Below are 20,528 nucleotides of genomic sequence, written 5' to 3'. Positions count from 1 at the left end.
CAACCTTACCAGGATTCGAACCCGAGACCTCGTGCACAGTAGGCAGACACTGTACCACTGCGCCAAACCGGTCGTCACAATAGATAGGTATTATACTAAATTAAAGTACGTTGCTATAGAAAAGGGATAATTTCGCACTAAAAACTATTTTAAAATATCGAAATTCACTCGAAGTTTTTTATCACTATTAGGTACATTTTGTACAAACCATTAGGTAATCAATTACACAAAATTTATACTAAATAATATTATAATAATATATTATATTAAAGACAGTAACCATCTTTAAATTTTTAAATTATATTTAGCGTCAACTAATCCTAGGCTGGTTTTATCGATACGTGTTATAGGTGCCGCACAGCACTATCCAAGCGGAGCACATCGCTACTGCACTATGAGAAAATTTCTCATTGAGTGAATCGTTTTGTACCCAGTTCATTGCGGCGTAAACACTGTACTTTGCAATCATGTTACTTGTACAGCAGCAATGTATAATGAAACATATTAAATGATAAGCAAGTGTAAGCTTACATGGATACAAGTCGGAATATTACGTTGAATTCGTGGTTTTATTTAAAATAAGTAGTATTTACCTGTGAAAAGTGATCCCATTGGTGTGGAAATTAATCAAATCATTGCGATGTTTACAAGTAATTATTGCACAACTTGGCATTTTGGGAAAAAACAGAACTTTTTCGGTGAACAGCGCGCGTGCACACTCGGTAACAACGGACGGCGAACTGGCGGCGTTGTATGCTCAATGAGCTAACAACTGCGACACGGCCGCCGGCGGCTTGTCCGCTCTCTAGTATTATATGCTCTGAGCTGAGAGCTGACCAGACCAGGAAAGGTTGGAATCTAAAACTAATCCGAGATTCTTAACCCGACTACTCACCGGAATTAAAGTATCCTCAAAAAGGATTGGAGCAACAGGTACTGTACTCAACCTGGACATTTGCCGCTGGCTACCTAAAATTATGGCTTGGCATTTAGCTGGATTTACACAAATGCCAAAGCTAGCAGACCACTGATGTTTTCTTGCAGCTATTATTATACTTGATAGACCATAACATTTAGTGAATAAATAGGCTGAAGAACAAGCACAACCGTCTGCAACTACCTTTCTTCCGCATCGTAACTTGTCTCAATAAATAAAGCCTGAGGAACGAACCTGGGGTAGATATTAAAATAGCTCTTTGCCGCGTGGGTAATGAATATGGTACGGCGTAGGTACTCTAAGTAGCTGAAACACCCGCGCGGATTTTATAGAGTAAAAACACTGCTTTAAGTATCATAGGCGTAAACTGAAGAGTTCACAGAGTCATGACAACCACAAGGATATTGATGTAGTAACGGCCATCCATTTTGATATATGACTATCATAATGCAAAACCGTGATTAGCAGAGGGAGGCACAGGGATACCGTCGTTTGATTGCTATCTGCGTGTTAACGGAAGCAGGCCCTGGCGTGCAGCAGGGGATCAAAGTTAAACGTCTGTCCGTATTGGAGCACTTTGTGGCGTAGTAAAGCAACCATTCTGCTCTCGATGCTAGTTTTTGGTACATACATGCAAATAACTATTATAGGTACAACGTTATAATCATTTATTTACAAACAAGATATATATACAGTGTATTACTAAAAGAAATTAAAAACTAGCTTAAATCTAAAATAGGCCCTTGAGGCATTGTACCAAGGATGCTGGCGACATTTCCTCGCTGTATTGCAATGCTGATACGTTGTGCGAGGTAGCCGCCAGCTCTTTGGTCACCAGTTAGTACAACTAGTTCCATATTAATTACAGAGGGGTATTTCTGCAAGGGGTTAAAATTGTTAGATTGGTTTGAGAAGTGCAGTCTTGAGCGTTGCGAGAGTATCAATCGCCCTCTACAGTTCTATACGCATCGACAGTGATTGGAGGTATTTATTTTATATAGCTTTACTCAATATTAGGCGGGTCAGCACAGTTCATAATGTATGAGAGCTCTACATGAATTCTCACACTAGAGATTTTTTGAGATGTGATAACCTATGTTGCAAATACTATATTTAAAAAAAAATCTCCACAAAATATGTCACATGGTTTTAATAAATCCAAACTATTATTAAAATAGAAAAAATATATCAAAACATGAATCCGACACTCGAGATTTTTTAATATGCAGTTCTCAAACATATACTCATTATGTATTTATATTTTCTCCCAGCTTGACACCAAAACCAGCTCCCAATAATTTTCTTTATTAAAAATATTTTTTTATATAAAAATAACAACTATGTGTACATAACAATTACATGTTAATTAAGCTCTGTATATTTACTATATCCTACAAAAAAATCTCTCACGTAAATTAATCCATTTAATTACTATTAACCATTTTTGTTTTGAAAATGTTTTCGTTGCTTCGAGAAAATGGACAGTGGGTTTGTTTTTCACTTTCTCAAATCTCTTTCTCATGTTAGTGTAACAACAAAAAATCTCCCACGTATATGTAATATTGTATGGAATAAAACCATTATTAAATCATCCAAGCTATTTAAATTACCCTAAATGGCGGGTACTAATTCACTGTAGAGAACGTTTTATCGACTTCCATATCTCCGTCTCACTTCAATGTTCGCGGCAGACGATTGTTCCGCTTCAACAGCCGAGAGTTCGCGATCCGGTCGACCGTTAATTCTCCCATGACTATCTTACCCAGTTTCATCGGTATGCGTTGCGCGCTTACTTAACACACCTCAGGCCAAGCTCCTATAAAACGCGCAATGCATGCATGCATTGCGGTATCTCCTATACGTCACATATGTCAGCTATGAGGTTATGACATGGCTATGACAGACTATGGCAGTTAGTTCCAAAGAAGTATACAGACTTGTCTACCCACCATAAAGTTTAGCGTAAAGAGAATATATCACTCCTTAGTGAAAAACCATACGGTTTGTGCGAAGTTGAGCGTTATGTCAATGCTAATAAAGATGATGGTTTGACTTACGGAAATGAATAATATAATATCATTTTATTTTATATTTCCAATTCCCGTTTCATTTACACCCAATATTAAATCTTTTTCCGTAATAAAATGCGTATATAATTACTGTCATCATCTGTATTTATTTTATTTCTTTAACCCCCGTTATTCATAAACGCGCTACAAACCTCAATTAGCTAATAATAGTAATAATCGTTTGTCCTTATCTGTCACTTTAACTTATGTATTTGTAAGTAAGGGATAAACATAATTGAACTAAATCAGGCCCGTAAAGTTTATGAATAAAGTGGTTAATCTTTATTGCACAAAAGAAAAACCTTATAGAACAAGAGGCGGACTTAATGCCATAAGGCATTCTCTACCAGTTAACGATGGCTTGTCCTCCGGCCCATTTGATCGATGACCTCCTTTGATTATTTATTTTTAATGGACGCCAAAATTCAGATAGGAACTTCGATTTTGACATTTACCACAGTAATGCAGTCGGTAGCAATGTCGCGCTTCAAAATTGCTGCAGTCGACTGCATTGCTGTAGAAAACGTGAAAAAGGTCATTCAAAGGGTAATAGGGTTATATACACCGCGGGATTTAATAACCCGAAAGATTTAAACCAACGATTTTAGAGCCTAATTAGAGTATATAAAGTTATATAACACATAGTCCAAAAACCCTTAATTTAAGAGATATTAATTATTTAAAACAAATCACAAGTAAAAAAATCTCAATTCTAACACACCCTTATGCGTGACGTAGCCACCAACTAATTTTACACGCAGACGCACTAACTACATGGTTATTAGCCAGTTTCACTTAATTAAGTTTGATATCCTACAAAAAGGTTTCACTACCGAAATTTTGTTCTGTTCTCAATCACGAGAGTACAAACTATTTACCTTTATGATAACTGGCTGATAGTTTGACGAAAATGACGAAATTGATGTCAATAAAATGACATATTTCATATGTCACACAAGATATGCGCAAGATAACATCTTTAAATTTGATTGACTGTAATAAATAAAATTCATTTAGCGGATATTCACTTTGTGTACGGATTTGGAAACCCGAAGAACTATGTGCTTCCGGCACGACGGACCCACTTCAGCCTAGAAGTTCGTAAATTGGCTAGACGAACAATACCCTGAGAGGTGGATTGGCCGTGGAAGCAACGTCCTAATCTGGCCCGCCCGGTCACCCGACTTAACGCCATTGGTTTTTTTCTATGGGGAACTCTGAAAGATAAGGAAGGAATACTCAACACCAGTGAACTCTGGAGAACAATTATTAATAAAAATTCGAACGGCTTCCGAAGAAATAAAGAACACTTTTGTAAACCTAAATAATGAAATCCGTTTAAAATTAAATCTTTGTGCTGAAAACGGTGGTACACACTTCGAAAACCTAATTCATTAAATTAATAAAAAAGCGTAATTGTTTAACATAGTTGTTTATTTTACTTTACTCAGTATAAATCAACACATCGAGAATTTAAAATACGTACTGATAAGCATGATCGATATTTTAACAAAAGGTCATTCAAGTAATCATCCCTTTCCAGCTGTAGTATGAGTTAAAACAATAAGAGGCATGATTTCTTTCGGATATAATCATGGTTAATGGCTTTGGTTACCTCAAAGGAAAAGATTTTATCGCAAAGTTTCAACAATAATAACTGCACTATACCTACTGTTGTAGTAATTAATAAAGTTTTGATACAATTTGTGGTATTTTGAGGTGCCAATCAATTGAAATAATTTCAACGTAAACATGATCCTAGACATAACTTGACACTTCTTGTCATGGAACACATGTCACTGCATTCGCCGTGCATCGTATGATATCGGAGTGATTCATGAAATGTCATGCTCGCTCTCTGTTTCTCTACTTGAGATTAATTAAACTCGCTCACTCTCTGAATAAAGGTTTGTTCACAAAGAAGCGGTAAATTAATATGATTTAATTTGTACTGAAATAGTAGTTTAATTAAAATATATAATTGGACCCATGTTGATATAACATTATTTACTCGTACTGTCGTCAAAAATACGTGATTTAAATCTTTCGGGTTATTAAATCCCGCGGTGTATAAAATGAAATGATGCATTAATAAAACTTTAGTTAATTAACAATATTATATTAAATCATTAACAACTTTGACAGCACGATCTCTTCGCAGGTAGGTGCTCTACAAGGAGTTTATATTACAACATTATTTCTAAGAAATAATCTCTCATTGTTACGAAAATGTTGGTAGGGTGGCTTTAGGTTACTTTTCGTTCATATCGTCTTGGATATGGGTGAACATGGTGTTAATACACTCAGTATCAATCAACCTGTAAAGATATTGTAGCCTGGCCTTTTCTCGAAAAGTCTTCTAGAAAAATTTACGCTCATGTCGTCTCGGATATGAGTATATTTGGTATCAGTGCATTCAGTATAATATCCTGAACACAAATATATGAGATGACAAGCGCGAAAGTGGTGAGGGTAGTTGCTATGACGCAAAGTTTTTACCATTTTTCTTTTAAACATACCATGTGGGGTACCAAATGAAAGGGCCTTGTAAGTAGATCACAAATATATAACACACTGTAACACTTTTACTACTTAATCCAACAAATTATTTGAAAACGTTCAAAAATTTCACAATGAGTTGAATTCCAACTGCTCTAAATTGACTAAGATAACTTGATCCCAAGTTTCCTTGCAATTATACGTAATCGACGGCCAGGCTCATACTAGTTCTCATGTCGCGATGCGTTAACGCTAACAAAAACTAAGCGTTACGAATTGCTGACATTTGCTTCTTTTAGTTTCACTCTACTCAAGCATCGGATGACAGGATCGTTGAAAAGGGACAAACATATCCTTTGACGTTACGTTACTCTTCTCGTGAATTGTCAAATTTTAAAATTCGAAATTAGCTTTGGAATTTGTCCGGGTGGCTATTCGAAGTATAACTTGGTGGACGGTACTTACTAACCAAATAAGCTTGAGATCCAGTATCATAGATAGTTGTAAGACTTCAAGGGTCTATTTATATCTGACTGTGCATCCTGTATTCTAAACGTTTTGTGAATAGATATAAAAATTGACACCTATCATTTTTCACATAAACACAGACACTTTATGCATTGAATTATTAAACCTTAACGCAATGCCATATGTCATAAGGTATATTTTCCTAATATACCTTGATGCTAATTCGAACTTTGTTATAAAAGATGTCATTTTATATCATTCGCGCGTGCATTTCACTCGTACTAGATGAAATATGTATTGGTGCGAGCGAGACGGTTGGGCGAATGATAACAAAATGATATCTTTTTGACATTTTAAACAAAGTTTGACTTGGCCTCTGTGGAAGCCTGGAAATACAGCATACTTCATTGACTTTTTATGCTGGAAATTGATTTAATAATTGCGAGAAAAATAAGTATGTTATTCTTCAATGACTTGTACACTTACTGTCAAAAAACTAGAAGTGTCCATTAATTGTGTAGAACATTATTTGCTGTTTGTTTCCAATATCATGCTGCTATTCTGCGAATATAGCAGTTCCTCAGGCAGATAAATTAAACATGATCGAAACAAATACTATTAACCACAATAGTAAACTTTTCTCTCAGTGTGGGATATTCTCGGTCATGAAAAACTTACAAAGTTATTGTTTTTTTCATTAAATCTATAATTAATATTATTGTCGGGAGAAATTTTGACCGTGTAGTCGTGTAAGCTTCATAGCCCATTCTTCAAAAAATCTCTAGTGTGAAATTACTGTTTAGGTAGTATAAAATATAAAATAAAAAAAATGTTATTTCTCAAAAACGGGAACAGATATCAAGTTGTTAATTCGCAGCCGGGTATTCAATATGATATATAATTCACCCGTGTAGAAACATTTGACTGTGCAATTAATGTAACTTTAACTTTATATTGACTCCACTATATTAGATACTAACGAACCAATTCTGCCCCTTTTGGTTTTTTGAAAAGTAAAAGCGCAACCGAAAGGGTTAGGTAAGCTTCTTATCATGCCTTTATGGAATGATTTGCCATAGGTACATGCTTATTACAGAGATGTTAAAGCGCAGATAGCTGAAAAATACAGATCTGAATTACTAAATGACTCTTTAGTTTAGTCTATAATAAGAGGGTAAAAGCTCTTGGGGTACCTTTTGAAAAACACATCGACATTGGTACGATTTATTTTATACTTTTCTACGGTAAGCCGGGTTTCAAGCGGTAACTTCGTTGCTGGACACAAATATATACCTAGACACCTAAGTTTTAGTTGTAAACGTCTCTAGCTTTTGTCCGAATGGTTGGCGTCGATGTCGCCGAGTTGAAACAGTAATCTTAGAGCTATTTCTAAACTATTGCTGTATCAGTTTTGAGTCTTTATTTAGTTTTGAGTTTATTTACCACTACTCGCACTACTTCATGGCCAAAGAGCCTTCTTCGACAGCACATCTCTCTCTTCTCTCAATTGTCCGCATGATCTCTTGATTTTCAGCCCTTAGACTTTTTTACATCCTCTTACGTATCTGTCCTTTTAGAATGCTCTGTTCTGTGTATTATACTCTAGTTTTAAATTGAATTTCGCCAGCTCTCGTCCTATAGTGGGTATATACCTACGCCTAAAGATGGTTTCTACCGATTTCGTTAATTCTCTGTTAAGTACTTCTTTTGATTTTCTAAGATTTCTTTTGCTGCCCACGTAGTCCGTCCTTGGCTTTCCTCAGACGTAAAGTTTGCCCCCAAGAAAGTTTCATGTCAATGGTATACTTCATTCATAAGTAAGTACATATTTGCAAGGATCATGGCCAGCATAAGTCCCTCCACATCCCACATTTCAAATCTCTCTACAAACTTGCACACTTTTCCCATAAAGAAAACTTTTGGTCCCTTTTTAACCCACTTATCGGTTCGCAAACTTCTGTATTCGTAACATAAATGATGTACCATACAAATTTGAACTTTTCTATAGCTTCAGTAGATTCAATTTGATATTGTTGAGTGAATTAATCGATGAAGAAAGATTCCGATTATTATAATGGAAAAAACGAATCAAATCTTAACATTTTCTTAGTTCCGAATTGTCCCAGACTAGTAATTTTTATTAATAAAATGTCTTAACCGAAATAACAATATGTAGTCGAACAATGCCACTAGCTGGAATGAAAAAAAGAACTTATTTGCTTCCGACCCCACTAATTGTGCTCCCAGACGGAAGAAAAAGAATAATTTCCTTACTAAATTTACAAGTAAAACAAATTGTGAAAGCCTTTATTTAGTTTATTTTTTATTAACACTTATTTGCTTAATTGATGTTTGTTCTCGTAACGCTCTGTCCACATTCCGAAATACACCCTAAGAGCAATAAAAACGGATTACTTTTTACGTTTTTTGTAAAAACCAAGACTGGCGTGCGTATAGGCATATATATGGAAATCGCTTTTAGCTAGAAGGTAAAGTTACTTGTGAATCATTTCCATCTTCATCTATATATTTCCCATTCATATCCTCCAAAATCCTTTGCTCTAGCAAGGTGCATTATCGAAACAATTTGCATTGTGACTTGATATGAGAAACGCAGTCTAGACAGCCGACATCTCTGCTCACGATCTTATCCAATTGATTGACTCGTCAACATACGTACCAATACGATATGCGTCCCTTACTGGCAAGTATGCGAGCTGTGAGAAGGACTAACTATAACTTTATAGTTTGTCAGACATTTCGAGTACCTACCTAAACAGCAGTCATGTTAGCTAGTCTAAGCGACCGGGCGTGTTTGGGACAGGACAATGAACAACATACCTGAAGTGTTATTTTCAGTAGATTATACTTTCAAGCTCCCTGAAACACATCGTCAAATTTTGGTAAAAGAAATCCCTCTTTGCGTTGAAAATACGTTATATATTCACGAATCACGATGACGATTGTGGAGGCAAATAAAGAGTATAATATACATAATATAATTTCAATACCTACTTTTTAACCGACTGCGTCCGAAGGAAGGTAATGTTTTTCGAGCGTATATGTATGTTTATTTGGCACGCACTATAGCTCAAACGGCTGGACGGTTTTTGATATGAGGTGTCGTTACATTACATATCGTTACATTAAAGGCAATGTGGCAAGTACTTGTTTTTCCCTTTTCTGTTAATTTTTTGAATGCATTGAACGCAATTACTGACGGGAAACTGGAATGTATTAGGACTTAGGAGTTAGTTTTCAATATATTTGGCTAAATAGACGTTGTTGGTGCTCCGTTCAATCGGCGAGCCACTGGCATCTACTAAGTTAGCAACTAGTAACGTACATAGATGCAGCGCCGTGCATGTATTTGAAGCTGCGTTTACACTTGTTTCACGTTAAGTTTGATTAGTACGCTGAAGGCTTCGACGCTAGACGCCCGCCTCAGTCGCGCGCTCTAGGTATTCTAGGATGCCCTAGTGCTATACTCGTACGATAACTTGATGGTATACGTAGTGCATCTCTATATTAATGTCCTAAGTGCTTTCGTCCAGAGATACTAATTGTAACTTCTAATTTTCAATTGAACAGTTCCCAAATTATAGATTTTATAAAAAAAAGTATGAACTTGAAATGAACGCCACCAAAACCAGGCAAAGGTACATTTATGATCAAAAATGTTTTTAAAAGTTTCAGTGCAATTACGATGTAAACAATTTTAATCAGTCACATTTTGCCGTTTTTTTATAGAATGTTTTAAAAATATTAGTAAAAAAGTTGTTGTGTAATAAAAATGCCGGTGCTTGTCGAAAGAGTCTAATTATCCCTGATACTTCCGGCTGAGATTTAATTCGGGGAGTTGTGGCGTAGCAGTTCAATATTAAATGAAATTATTGTGTTCCGTGTTCAATTTAAACTGTCAGATTGTTATCTTATTAAAGAAACCTTCCGTAACGGTGATCCCACGATAAAAAATTAAGAAAATCCATAACAAAACTGTACCTACTTTTAAATCGAGTGCTAAGATTAAACATTTAAGTTAGTGAAGTGATAAGTGTTATTTGTACACTATTCCAGTACTATCCTTATCTAAGGAGGTTATACATACACGTGTCGCATCGTTGAACGTTGCCTCATAACTTTACTACTTAAACCGAACCTTGTGAAAAGGAAAATGTATATGTAAGTCGAAAGTAAGTGTTGTGTGTTGTTATTATTGCATGTTCATTAACAGCAAGCTTACTCTTGTCCTAATTTTGCCCTCATAAGTGTTCGGAATGCAGGTGTAGGGGTTAGCTATAGTTTTGCTCGTTTAATATTACTCCGAGTCGTAATTAGATTCCAAAAAAAGTAAGAGAATGTTGCACTGCTATAATTTGATTGTAAAATAGTAAATTCCTTTTTATAAATAAACACGCTAAGATAATTTATTTATTGGTAATTTTACTCCTACGATTTAAAAAAGTACTTTTATTTCCTTATTTTTACATAAATACAAGACGCGCTAGTAAAAAGTGGCAACATTGTCTTACTTTTTTTGGAATCTAATTACGACTCAGAGTTTAAATATAATACTGCATATTGTGCTCAGACAGATATTTATACAGCTACCAGATCGCGCGCTGCCACACAAATATGGTCTTAGAAGACCTAACATTTTAATTAACAATTATTGACAATACTTTTTTTATACCAATAGATTCCATTTCTAGCCATGATCAAAAGCTTTTTTGGGACCATGATCAAAAGCTTTCTAGGTTAAGGCACTAGAAAAGTGATGAAATAGTTATTTGTACAACAAGAGACCAAAGTTTGATATTTCTTCGAGTGCTTATTTTGAGTCCCGTGCAACCGAAAGATTCGAAAGAATGAAGGGACTCAAAAGCGCACGAGATGTAAATAACTTTGATCTCGTGTAGTTCACAAAACTTTTCACCTCAGCAGTGAGAACATATTAGAGAACCCGAAAAATGTATTCCTTCTTCATCACTTACCTCTATTCACTCATGTTTTCTTAAGATATACCAACAATTAAGTTTTCACCTCAGCAACTCGAACAAGGGTACTTTGCTACTTAAAAACAGTGAGCAAAATCGCATTTTGCTCATTTTGTCTTACTCAGTGAGCAAAATGCGATTTTGTTCACTGTTTTTAAGTAGCGAAGTACCCTTGTTCGAGCTGCTGAGGTGAAAAGATCTTTTTCCGTATTGAGTATTATGAAAAGAGTAGGACTTTATTTTAAAACATAATATTATTATACACTTAAGTTGAAAAAAGCTGAATTTTTCACATGCTCTTTTTTTAAGCCAATCATTCCTATTAAACTTTAGGCAGAAATATTACTGAAATATTATTAAACTGAAGTAACGGAAAGTAATGTAAGTTCTATTTTCGATATATTTCCTCATTGTGATGTGTCCCAACAGTGTTTTCCTTAAGCTTAATATGAGTGATTGACATGGAAAAAGAAGATGTGATGTACCTATAATAAACCTCTTAAAGTGTCATTCAATAGAACTTACTAACTATGTAAACAAACCGCCATACTAAAATTGACACTGAATGTCAATTTACTAGTAACTTTTGTTTACACAGTTAGCAAGTTCTATTGAATGACACTTTAGGTTGATTTAGGAACCGAGAACCTAGATTAGATAGGGAATTAGAAAAGTCACAAAACGGAAGAAAATATTTTTCATACATAGGTTCACTTGTGTGTCAATAAAACTTTTTCCCAATCCGACTATATCAATAAAGACTAGTTGAGACTAACAATAATAGTTATGACTGTCGGCAACACGCTTGTACAGTCGACGTCAAATATGTACCTTACTCCTTTTGCACCTTACTCCTTTTAATAAGGCGAAAAATGTAAACATATCTTTGACGTCAACTGTACACATCCCCAAAAACAAAAGTTGGTGCTACTGTTCCCGTAAGTTATTTTAGTTCATATTGTGTCCGTATTGAAGCGGGTGAACTTTGTAGTTTGGTTATCATATGTTTACATTTCCTACCCTTGTGTATACACGACAAGTACATGGTTGCGTTTCAAACAAATATATCAGAATCTTGTATTTATGAATATCACACCAAAGTCATATTTTCAAAGTTGCGATGTGTCTCACTAGATCAGACTATGCGTCAAAATCATCTACCATCCTATATAATAAGAAAAAGAGATAGCCAGATAGGACTCTACACAAATGTAGAACAATTAGACTGTTATGTTACAGACACTTTTGATTGCAAACTAAAAAGATCTCTATAGAAAAGTATTCCAGTGTGGCAGGGCAGACACTTTTGATGTGTTGTTTCACCCGCTTCTATTGATGGTGACAGTACAAAGTATAGTCCCTCGAAGTACGAGTACATGAAGCAAAGGCAAATACTATTTGTTTATTAATAAAGTTAGTATATACTACCACAATTGTACAGACCTGTATATGCATTATTTATACACTTGCTTCATATTTAGTTTTAATAGTAGCAGAGGCTTTGACGCTCGCTCACAGACGCGCTCTGAAGTGCAACAAACGATGACAGAGTGTATATTACCCAAGACTTTTCGGGTAAAAGGTCCCGAGGGACTAGTATCTCCTGTGGCCATAAGCCTTTTCGTCGCTCGCCCCGACTGCCCCGTGTCTCGAGCTTCTAACTAAAGTTGGCCAGTTTTCATATTTAACTTGTCTCATTTCATGTTTTACCTTTATTACGTGTAATGATACATTTTCATTTATATAAGCTTCTTTGGGGGTAGTTAAAAAATGTTATTTGGTTATTTATTCAGCTTAAGTAAAGTATTTGCCACTGGGTATGAGTTTTAAGTATTTGAAGCAGGTCGAAATTTTCAGTCATACCAAAAGACTGACCCTTCAGCTTGTGAATGACTTATTTTAACCGATCACTGGTAGCGGTTACCTCGTTACAACAAAGTTTACGAAGGGTCAGTTATCTGTGTGTCATAACGATGGTACATTATGTACTCGTAGACGCACCCAGAAATGTCAGTTTTTAGGGTTCCGTTCCGCTGTCCGTCCGTCCGTCCGTCCGTCCGTCCGTCCGTCTGTCACCAGGCTGTATCTCACGTGACAGCTAGACAGTTGAAATTTTCACAGATGATGTATTTCTGTTGCCGCTATAACAACAAATACTAAAAACAGAATAAAGTAAAGATTTAAGTGGGGCTCCCATACAACAAACGTGATTTTTGACCGAAGTTAAGCAACGTCGGGCGGGGTCAGTACTTGGATGGGTGACCGTTTTTTTGCTTGTTTTGCTCTATTTTTTGTTGATGGTGCGGAACCCTCCGTGCGCGATTCCGACTCGCACTTGGCCGGTTTTTTTATTTGTAGTTTCTTTTTTGAGAAGTAATATAGCTACAATATGCAAATTGTTCTCAAATGAATATTTTTAAGTGTATATACTTATCTATAAAACTAGCCCTTTTTCACTTGTATCGTAGTGTAGAATGGGTTTTATATCAAATATCGTATTTATAAAACCTAGTACATATGTACTGCCAAATAAAGAAATGTAGAAATGTATGTTGTAGGAGACATTGAATTGATTCAGGATTCTCGCTTACCGGAGTTGTCATATGAGATCTTACCGTGTTCAATATATCTGTTTTAACTTTACCAATACGTAGTACGTACACCATGGACAAATTACATTTATGAATATTAACACACGTCGTGCATCCGTGGAATAAGGTTCAAATTATTATACAGGTTTAACGTTTACAGATACCTGTTCGAAACTCTATCTGGCATGTGTTCGATGCAGACTCCTCAATACTCCGATACATAATGGAACTAGCCTTATCTCCGGAAGGTTGTGTTGTGCGTCGGACGCCAGAGCTTTCAATTCATCAATCTCTGCCGTTCGATTTCACAAAGTCTACTAAGATTTAATCAACACTGAAAAGCATATTATTGATCAGAAACAATAGATTTAGATAGACCCACCGCAGGCATTCGAAATGTTATAAATCCAAGCGTATTGCCTGGGACCTAACTGTGACCTAACAAGAGCACTTCCAATTTAAACTCCACCTACTGAATAGTTTTAGGACGCGAAGCGCGTTGAATGGAATTCGAAGAGGTCCTTTGCACTTATTGGGGAAGCGCAGACTACGAGTATATCTCCCCTGTTTTCGTACTGCATTATGAACATTATTGCAGTTGCTTATTAAGAACTTATGTTGTTTTCTCTACGAAGCAAAATTTGGCACAGCCCTTTAAAATTATATTTGCAGTTGTTACTTATATAATTACTATTGATGAAGTTATGAAGGCGGACAATTGGGAAATATACAATGCTATTTTGGCCTGTTTAATGCGTAATCCGAACGGAGTCGCCCCTTTCATGCACGGACACGTGAGACGTGAGACAACAACATTTCATGCCTATTTCGACTGCATTTTCTCTTAAGCCAAGCATAATACATTTTCACACTTGCCGCGTCACCTCAGTTTCTGCTGCTGACGGTTTCGTATAGACCCCAATCTCGTGTCCGACGTGAAATAATGTACATCTAGCGATTTTTTTCCGACCGCAACGGTGGTTACCTACTCTAGATTTAATTACTTTTGACCCGACTGTTGCTGAAGCGGGGGATATTTTCCGGTGTAGGTATACTTACCCTGTGTCCTGTGTCTAATACTTACTTATTTTTGGAACGCCCTTTTGGTTAAGCCATGATAGGTTAGTGTTTTCTGAAACCATTAACTTTTGTATAAATATACAAAACTAAAAGTCAAGTTTGGAAATACTGACGGTTTCGGAGATTCATAACAATGAAATTTAGGCAAAGATTCGAAACAGGACCCGGCACCGTGCCGGGTAGCTCAATTAAATATGATAAATTTAGACATAGGTAGAACAAAATAAATATGGAAGTGGTGTCCATCAGCTCACCGGCATAGCATTATATTTAAGTAACATCTATCTAAGTCATCTTGTTAAGTTTTCTGTCAGCTTACGTACTTGAATCAGGATATTTTATTATACGTTTTTGTTTGTATGTTACAGATATGCGGCGTAGGTAGAGATGGTGAAGTGAGCGCGGCGAGATGGTGCCGTGTGTGGTAGCTGCGCTGTTTCTGGCCACGTCCGCGCGCGCCCTCGACATATGTGAGTACATTTTTATACCTGACTATACTATACTATATTATTACGTGGGCCACCATTTTCTAATGTACCCAGTACCCGCCTATATATAACGGGACAATGTAAAACCCGAGCGGTCTGAACAATGAGTTTCTTGAAAACAATTTCATTTGTTTATACGACAACGGTTTCACTCACTTGAATTTTTAGTCACTATTGGCGACATGTTTCGGGCCCTTCGGGGGTCCTTCCTCAGGCTCGAGTGCTCGCGGCGACTGCAACTCGTGAATTCAAGTGAGTGAAACCGTTGTCGTATAAACAGTTTAAAATATGTCTCACGAAAGTTTAATTTCATTTGTAACGGCCAAGCGTATTGCAACTGAATTTTTAATAGAACTTTATAAACCAACTGGTGTACACTTTTATTTGAAAATTTAATAAAGTTAGAACGTTGCCACACTATTTATCGACAATGGAACTTTATATTAGTTTAATTTGTTCACGGTAGTGCCTCGGCGTTTGACTTCGCGCACATAAACACGTCACTTAAATGCTATCGAAAATTGAAGTTAGTGGCCCGTCCCACTTCGATGTCTGTGCATGGGCCGCTTTAATATTTAATTAGAAACTTCCCAGTTCCCGCTCTTGTGCTGGAAAGTTATATACGAACACCAAATACTTTAAGAGCTACGTTGCGCCGTCATATTTCAATGGAACTTGTAATGGAAACTTCTCGAATCATTACTAATGCCGGCCCGGACACTTGGCGTGAACTGTGCGAGCTGCAATTCAATTGTTTTCAGGCAAGGATAGTGGTCCGTTTGATGAAACTTTAAGGCCTCTGTTTACTCTCTCAACTATGTCTCTGTTGTGTTGGTCGTCAGGTCGTCACACGCCAACTTCGAAGCTTGCATTTCTCACGGATTGTGTATTTGTGTAATTATGATTGTTGTGGCAAGTTAAGTAGTATTTCCGAGTTATGTTTAAGTTTTAAGAAGGTAACTATCCGTTTGTCGGCGCCCACATACTTTTATATCATTACTGAATGTTTTAATCGTTATACCTTCATAATGAAATAATTTCAAAGGAATAACTGATAAAATGAACGGAAGACGGAAGGATGTTTGCTGAGCACACACTCCGTTAATCACGACTGTTGGCCTGTCGGCATGAAATTAGTGTCGCATTTAAAAGCTATTAAGCTTTTGACGGAGGCATAAAAAGCGGCCGTTATAACCCAACAGAGTTTTTTCCCTACCGGAATGTGAGGCCTAGAGGCGCCGATGCCTATCGCCAGTACTGTTAACCCGTTGTCCGTCGTGTAGAACACAGTTTTGGCGTGTTACTCACCTATTCGCTTAGTATTCACTGGTGGCGCCCGCGCACGCGTGTTCCTACCCAGTTCACGTGCCCGACCGGTTGTGACAATAGCGCTGCGAAACGCGTCACGGGCGACGTTTAAACGCTCCGAAACGGAAGCAAGTGGCCTGCCTAAAGTACAAACTAAAACACACATCACTGACCACTTGTAGACTTTAGGTAGTTGGTATAAGGATTACGCATACTCGGTTGGATATTTTTACCAAATTCTCGGTACGCGTGACTTCGTCAAACTTTGATTCGTAGGAATTGTAAGTCTGCCGATTCTCTCTCTCTCTTGGTGAGATTTTTGATGCACCTAGTAGAAATATTGGCTGCCAGTGACTTGGAAGAAAACAATGCACTAAATAAACCTTCTACTACTACTAACAATCTTGTGCGACTGTACAAGTATATACCTATTTAAAAAAATAGACAACACAGCAGATCACAAGTGTCAAATAAATTAATAAAATATGCCAATTTCAGTTCAGATAAAAGGTTAAAAGTAGAGCTAACTTTAGAATGTTAATTCTAGGACATCCATATATTTTTTTACGCTGCCGTATTTATAAATTAGAAAAAATAATTCAACTTATTAAGTTAAATATGAGTCCCTGTATAGGAATCCATATTCCATTCCGTATTAATGTCCGTACCTTAATCCGCGATTATTAAATCTTGTCAAAAAAAAGTTATGTACTCTGTTAGTCGAATTGAAACTGAACTTCATCCTAATTTCTCAATCTCACAAGGCGCTCCCAGGCTAATGTCCCAATCTAAATCTAAAAATAAGTAATCTCTGCGTAAGCGCTTACAGAGTGCCCAAGTTTCCGATTGATTGGGCAAAGAGAGTAGGTAATCCGTTTATGATTGCTCCCTTTGTTCCCTAATCGTTAGTTGACAACATGCCGCCATTACAGCTCATTACGACTGCTTACATTGCTCTGTTTGCTTAACGATATATGCACCAGTTTAAATCAATACTATAAGTAAATAATATTATAAAAACAAACATTTGTTTTTAGATTTAGATTAGATGACATTCGACTTAGACTTTAACGTAACTTGAAAACGACACTATTGAATTCGAGAAAATTTAAAATACATTTACCTACCTATGACTTACGATTTACGATTGATCTTGCTCAATTAAATTAGATAGTAAAGTTACTACCAGAAATTTAATACGTTAACTATTAATTAACGCTTTTAATTAATGCGAATGATAAACGTACCTGTTATGATGCTCGCTTTAGTAGTTTGATTTATTCTGAAAATAAAAACAAAACGTATGGATATAATCACATGACTTTTCGTAGTATCTGCCATTCCAATACATTTTTTCTTTACGTTTGACTATTGTCGATGTACGATTGTCATTTTGGCTAGGCCCCCAGAGCTCAGTCGAACAGATATTGTACAATCATATAGACCATGTTTGTTAACTATAATGGAGTCGACATTGGATTAAGAAAGTTACAGTTCGTGCCCAAGTTTTCAGATCAAAAGCATAAATTGAAACTAGAAATAACATTCAAACTGTAAATCTATTATGTACTTCCAAAACTAAGCAAATATTGGACCCGACTCCATGGTTGCTGACATACAATATGCTCATACGAGTTATTTCGAGCATCTTTGATTCCAACATTTCGAGGCAATATGCAATAACCGAAACATCTCGAACTACCACAACTTGCCCGACCAATCGACCGGCACAACATTCCTCCAATCGATAATCGAATAAGTCACTTACTAAATTAAACATAATTGCTCAAATTACAATTATACGCCAGCTGTCATTATCTGCCCCCGAGTTACATAAACCTACAATAACCTCTATTGCCACGGGTATAAAAGTCACGAATTTACAAAGCATTGTGCTTTTTGTGATCTCTTTTGACCTGCTTTATCGATTTTTCAAAATTCAACATGTACATAATTACCTCTACCACCCTATATTAACAGCCACATCTGGACATCGAATAGTTTGAAAAGTAATTAAGGTTAAGCCACGTAGGTATGGCCGCTATCGCAGCCGAAATAATATGGCCGTACACATTTGTCGTGAAAGCCACTGAGCCTGAAAAATGGAAAAGGGGAATACAATATGCTAACGACTCCTTGTACTACGAAAGTAATTAAAATAATAGTTCCAACGGTATCACGCAAAGTGTTTTAGTTCGAGAAAAAAAATTGGTTGGTTAACGTGTGTAATGAGAACGACCGGCAAGTATCTAGGCAACGTCGTCGTCCGCGCCGGCGATACCCTGAAATGTATACGTGGCAAAGCCAATATTGTAAGCGGTTTAAGTTGACACTCAATCGTTTTATGTAAAAAAGAATATGTATGCCTTTCGTGGATGGATATGAATGAGTAGCGAGTCGCCACCGCTGTTTATTATTCATTAGACGACTACATGTCACGCAAGAGTATAAGCACGCACAAGCTCTGAGCTTCTGAAACTTTCCCCACTCGACATTTATTTTTCGCTCACACAAATTACTTAAATGTTGCTTTACTCTAGTACGGTTTCCCTAATAAAGAATTAGGCGGTAAATTTGGTCGTAAAATAATTATATTTCAATCGCTGAGACGTCAGAAGCATGCGCACTTGCGAACCGCTGTTAGCGGAACGGTCGCGTAAACGGGGATCGTTTATTCGTCTTTATTAATATTCAAAACTGGCTTTATGACGTTTGCAATTTGTTTTCGAGCGTTGAGCAACAAGAGACTCTGCTTGAGTTAACGAGACACGCAACAAGCGAATTCTATTTGCATTTGACCTATAGACGATTGTCTTTTGTTCGTTTGAGGGGTACAAGGCAAAAGGGCCACAATGGAGTCTTCCTCGGCTAGAAAAATGAAGACATTTTGTCATTTTGTAATGCGACGGCGACCGGAAAATGCTTCCAGCGTAGACTGTCTGAGAAGCCATTGTACGATTGTACGGTTGATTGATTACTTTATTAGCTTCCAGAGCCAGGCGAGGCTCAACAAAACGATCAAGCACACAACTCGTTATATGGGAATATTCTATCCATCGACTACGTATGCACTAGTTTGGTCGATTCCGGCGTGCTCCGTAATGTTTATTGTGGCGCGCACGTCGTTAGCGGCGCATTGAATAGTAACCCACAACGAGCCTTTGAGCTATTATAAATATGTAATTCGCATACCCATTATGCCACTACGCCGTTCTTAAGTTAAAACTACATAAAGAAACCCTCATTAAGAATGTAGTATCGCATGAACGCAAGAAAGGTGTTAGGGGGAGGGCACGCGTTCTCTCTTGTTGTTCGGAAGCTCCGTTTGTGTTGTGATAGCGGGAGTGATAATTGTATGATATTTCACGCCGTATGCTCCCATTTGTATTTGTAATAGCTTCGTGCGGTTGTGCAACAGTTTTAAATTAAATTTTCGTCTATAGGCGTGCATCGCGCCGTACTTGAATGGAATGATGGATCGCCATTGTACATTAAGGCCGGGCCAAATAACGAGCGTTCAGCGTGCTCGGCGCTCGAGTAATAAATTAACTTTTTATTACACTAAATTTAGCTTAGCATTCGTAGCGTTAGCAACAAAGTTTCGAGTTTTAACAGCCTTATACAACAATAGCCAGATGCTTTCAATAAATCCGTCGCGCTTAGAGCCCTTTGCGTTAAAGTTGAACAGTTTTATAAACATTCATATTATTATGTTCTTGTACTAAATTGATGTAGCATACTCGTTTGGGTTTATTTAATCCTTAAAGCCACATCGGCCGCGCGATTCCACCTGCGACCTTATAACAAGCTTTGTGGGTTCAAAGCAAGGTTCGTCGAAATAAGTAAACTATGCGGAAGCACCCCACAGGCACCGAGGTGCCTCTCTCTTCCCGCGTATCTCGCATCTCCCCTTTCGATTTGTTTACCGTGACACGCAAAACAAGATTTTATTCATATTCCACTGACAGATGATTCTTTATTGTTCGTTCATATATTTTTAAATATTGAAATATTGGCGCCCTTAAAACGACACCATTGTAAGTTGTATTAGAAATTCATTCAATTTTGAGTCTTGTTATTACGCAGCTATG

At 36.9% G+C, this 20,528-nt stretch overlaps 1 protein-coding gene across 3 annotated transcripts in view; it reads left to right on the top strand.

Annotated features, from left to right (window-relative positions):
* The window catches only part of LOC134660886 (discoidin domain-containing receptor tyrosine kinase B-like), a 95,832-nt gene that overhangs the window by 21,070 nt on the left and 54,234 nt on the right, over window positions 1-20,528 (top strand). For 2 of the 3 annotated variants that reach the window (XM_063516735.1, XM_063516733.1), the window contains exon 2: window positions 15,010-15,111. In XM_063516735.1, the coding sequence (XP_063372805.1) occupies window positions 15,051-15,111 (61 nt within the window). In that variant the 5' untranslated portion in view covers window positions 15,010-15,050. Of the gene's footprint in view, window positions 1-9,986; window positions 10,156-15,009; window positions 15,112-20,528 lie in introns of those variants that run through there. The other variant, XM_063516734.1, reaches the window with a different exon arrangement.

Source organism: Cydia amplana, chromosome Z (assembly GCF_948474715.1).
Source record: "Cydia amplana chromosome Z, ilCydAmpl1.1, whole genome shotgun sequence".
Classification (NCBI taxonomy): domain Eukaryota; kingdom Metazoa; phylum Arthropoda; class Insecta; order Lepidoptera; family Tortricidae; genus Cydia; species Cydia amplana.
This window is presented reverse-complemented; position numbering and strand designations above follow the sequence as displayed.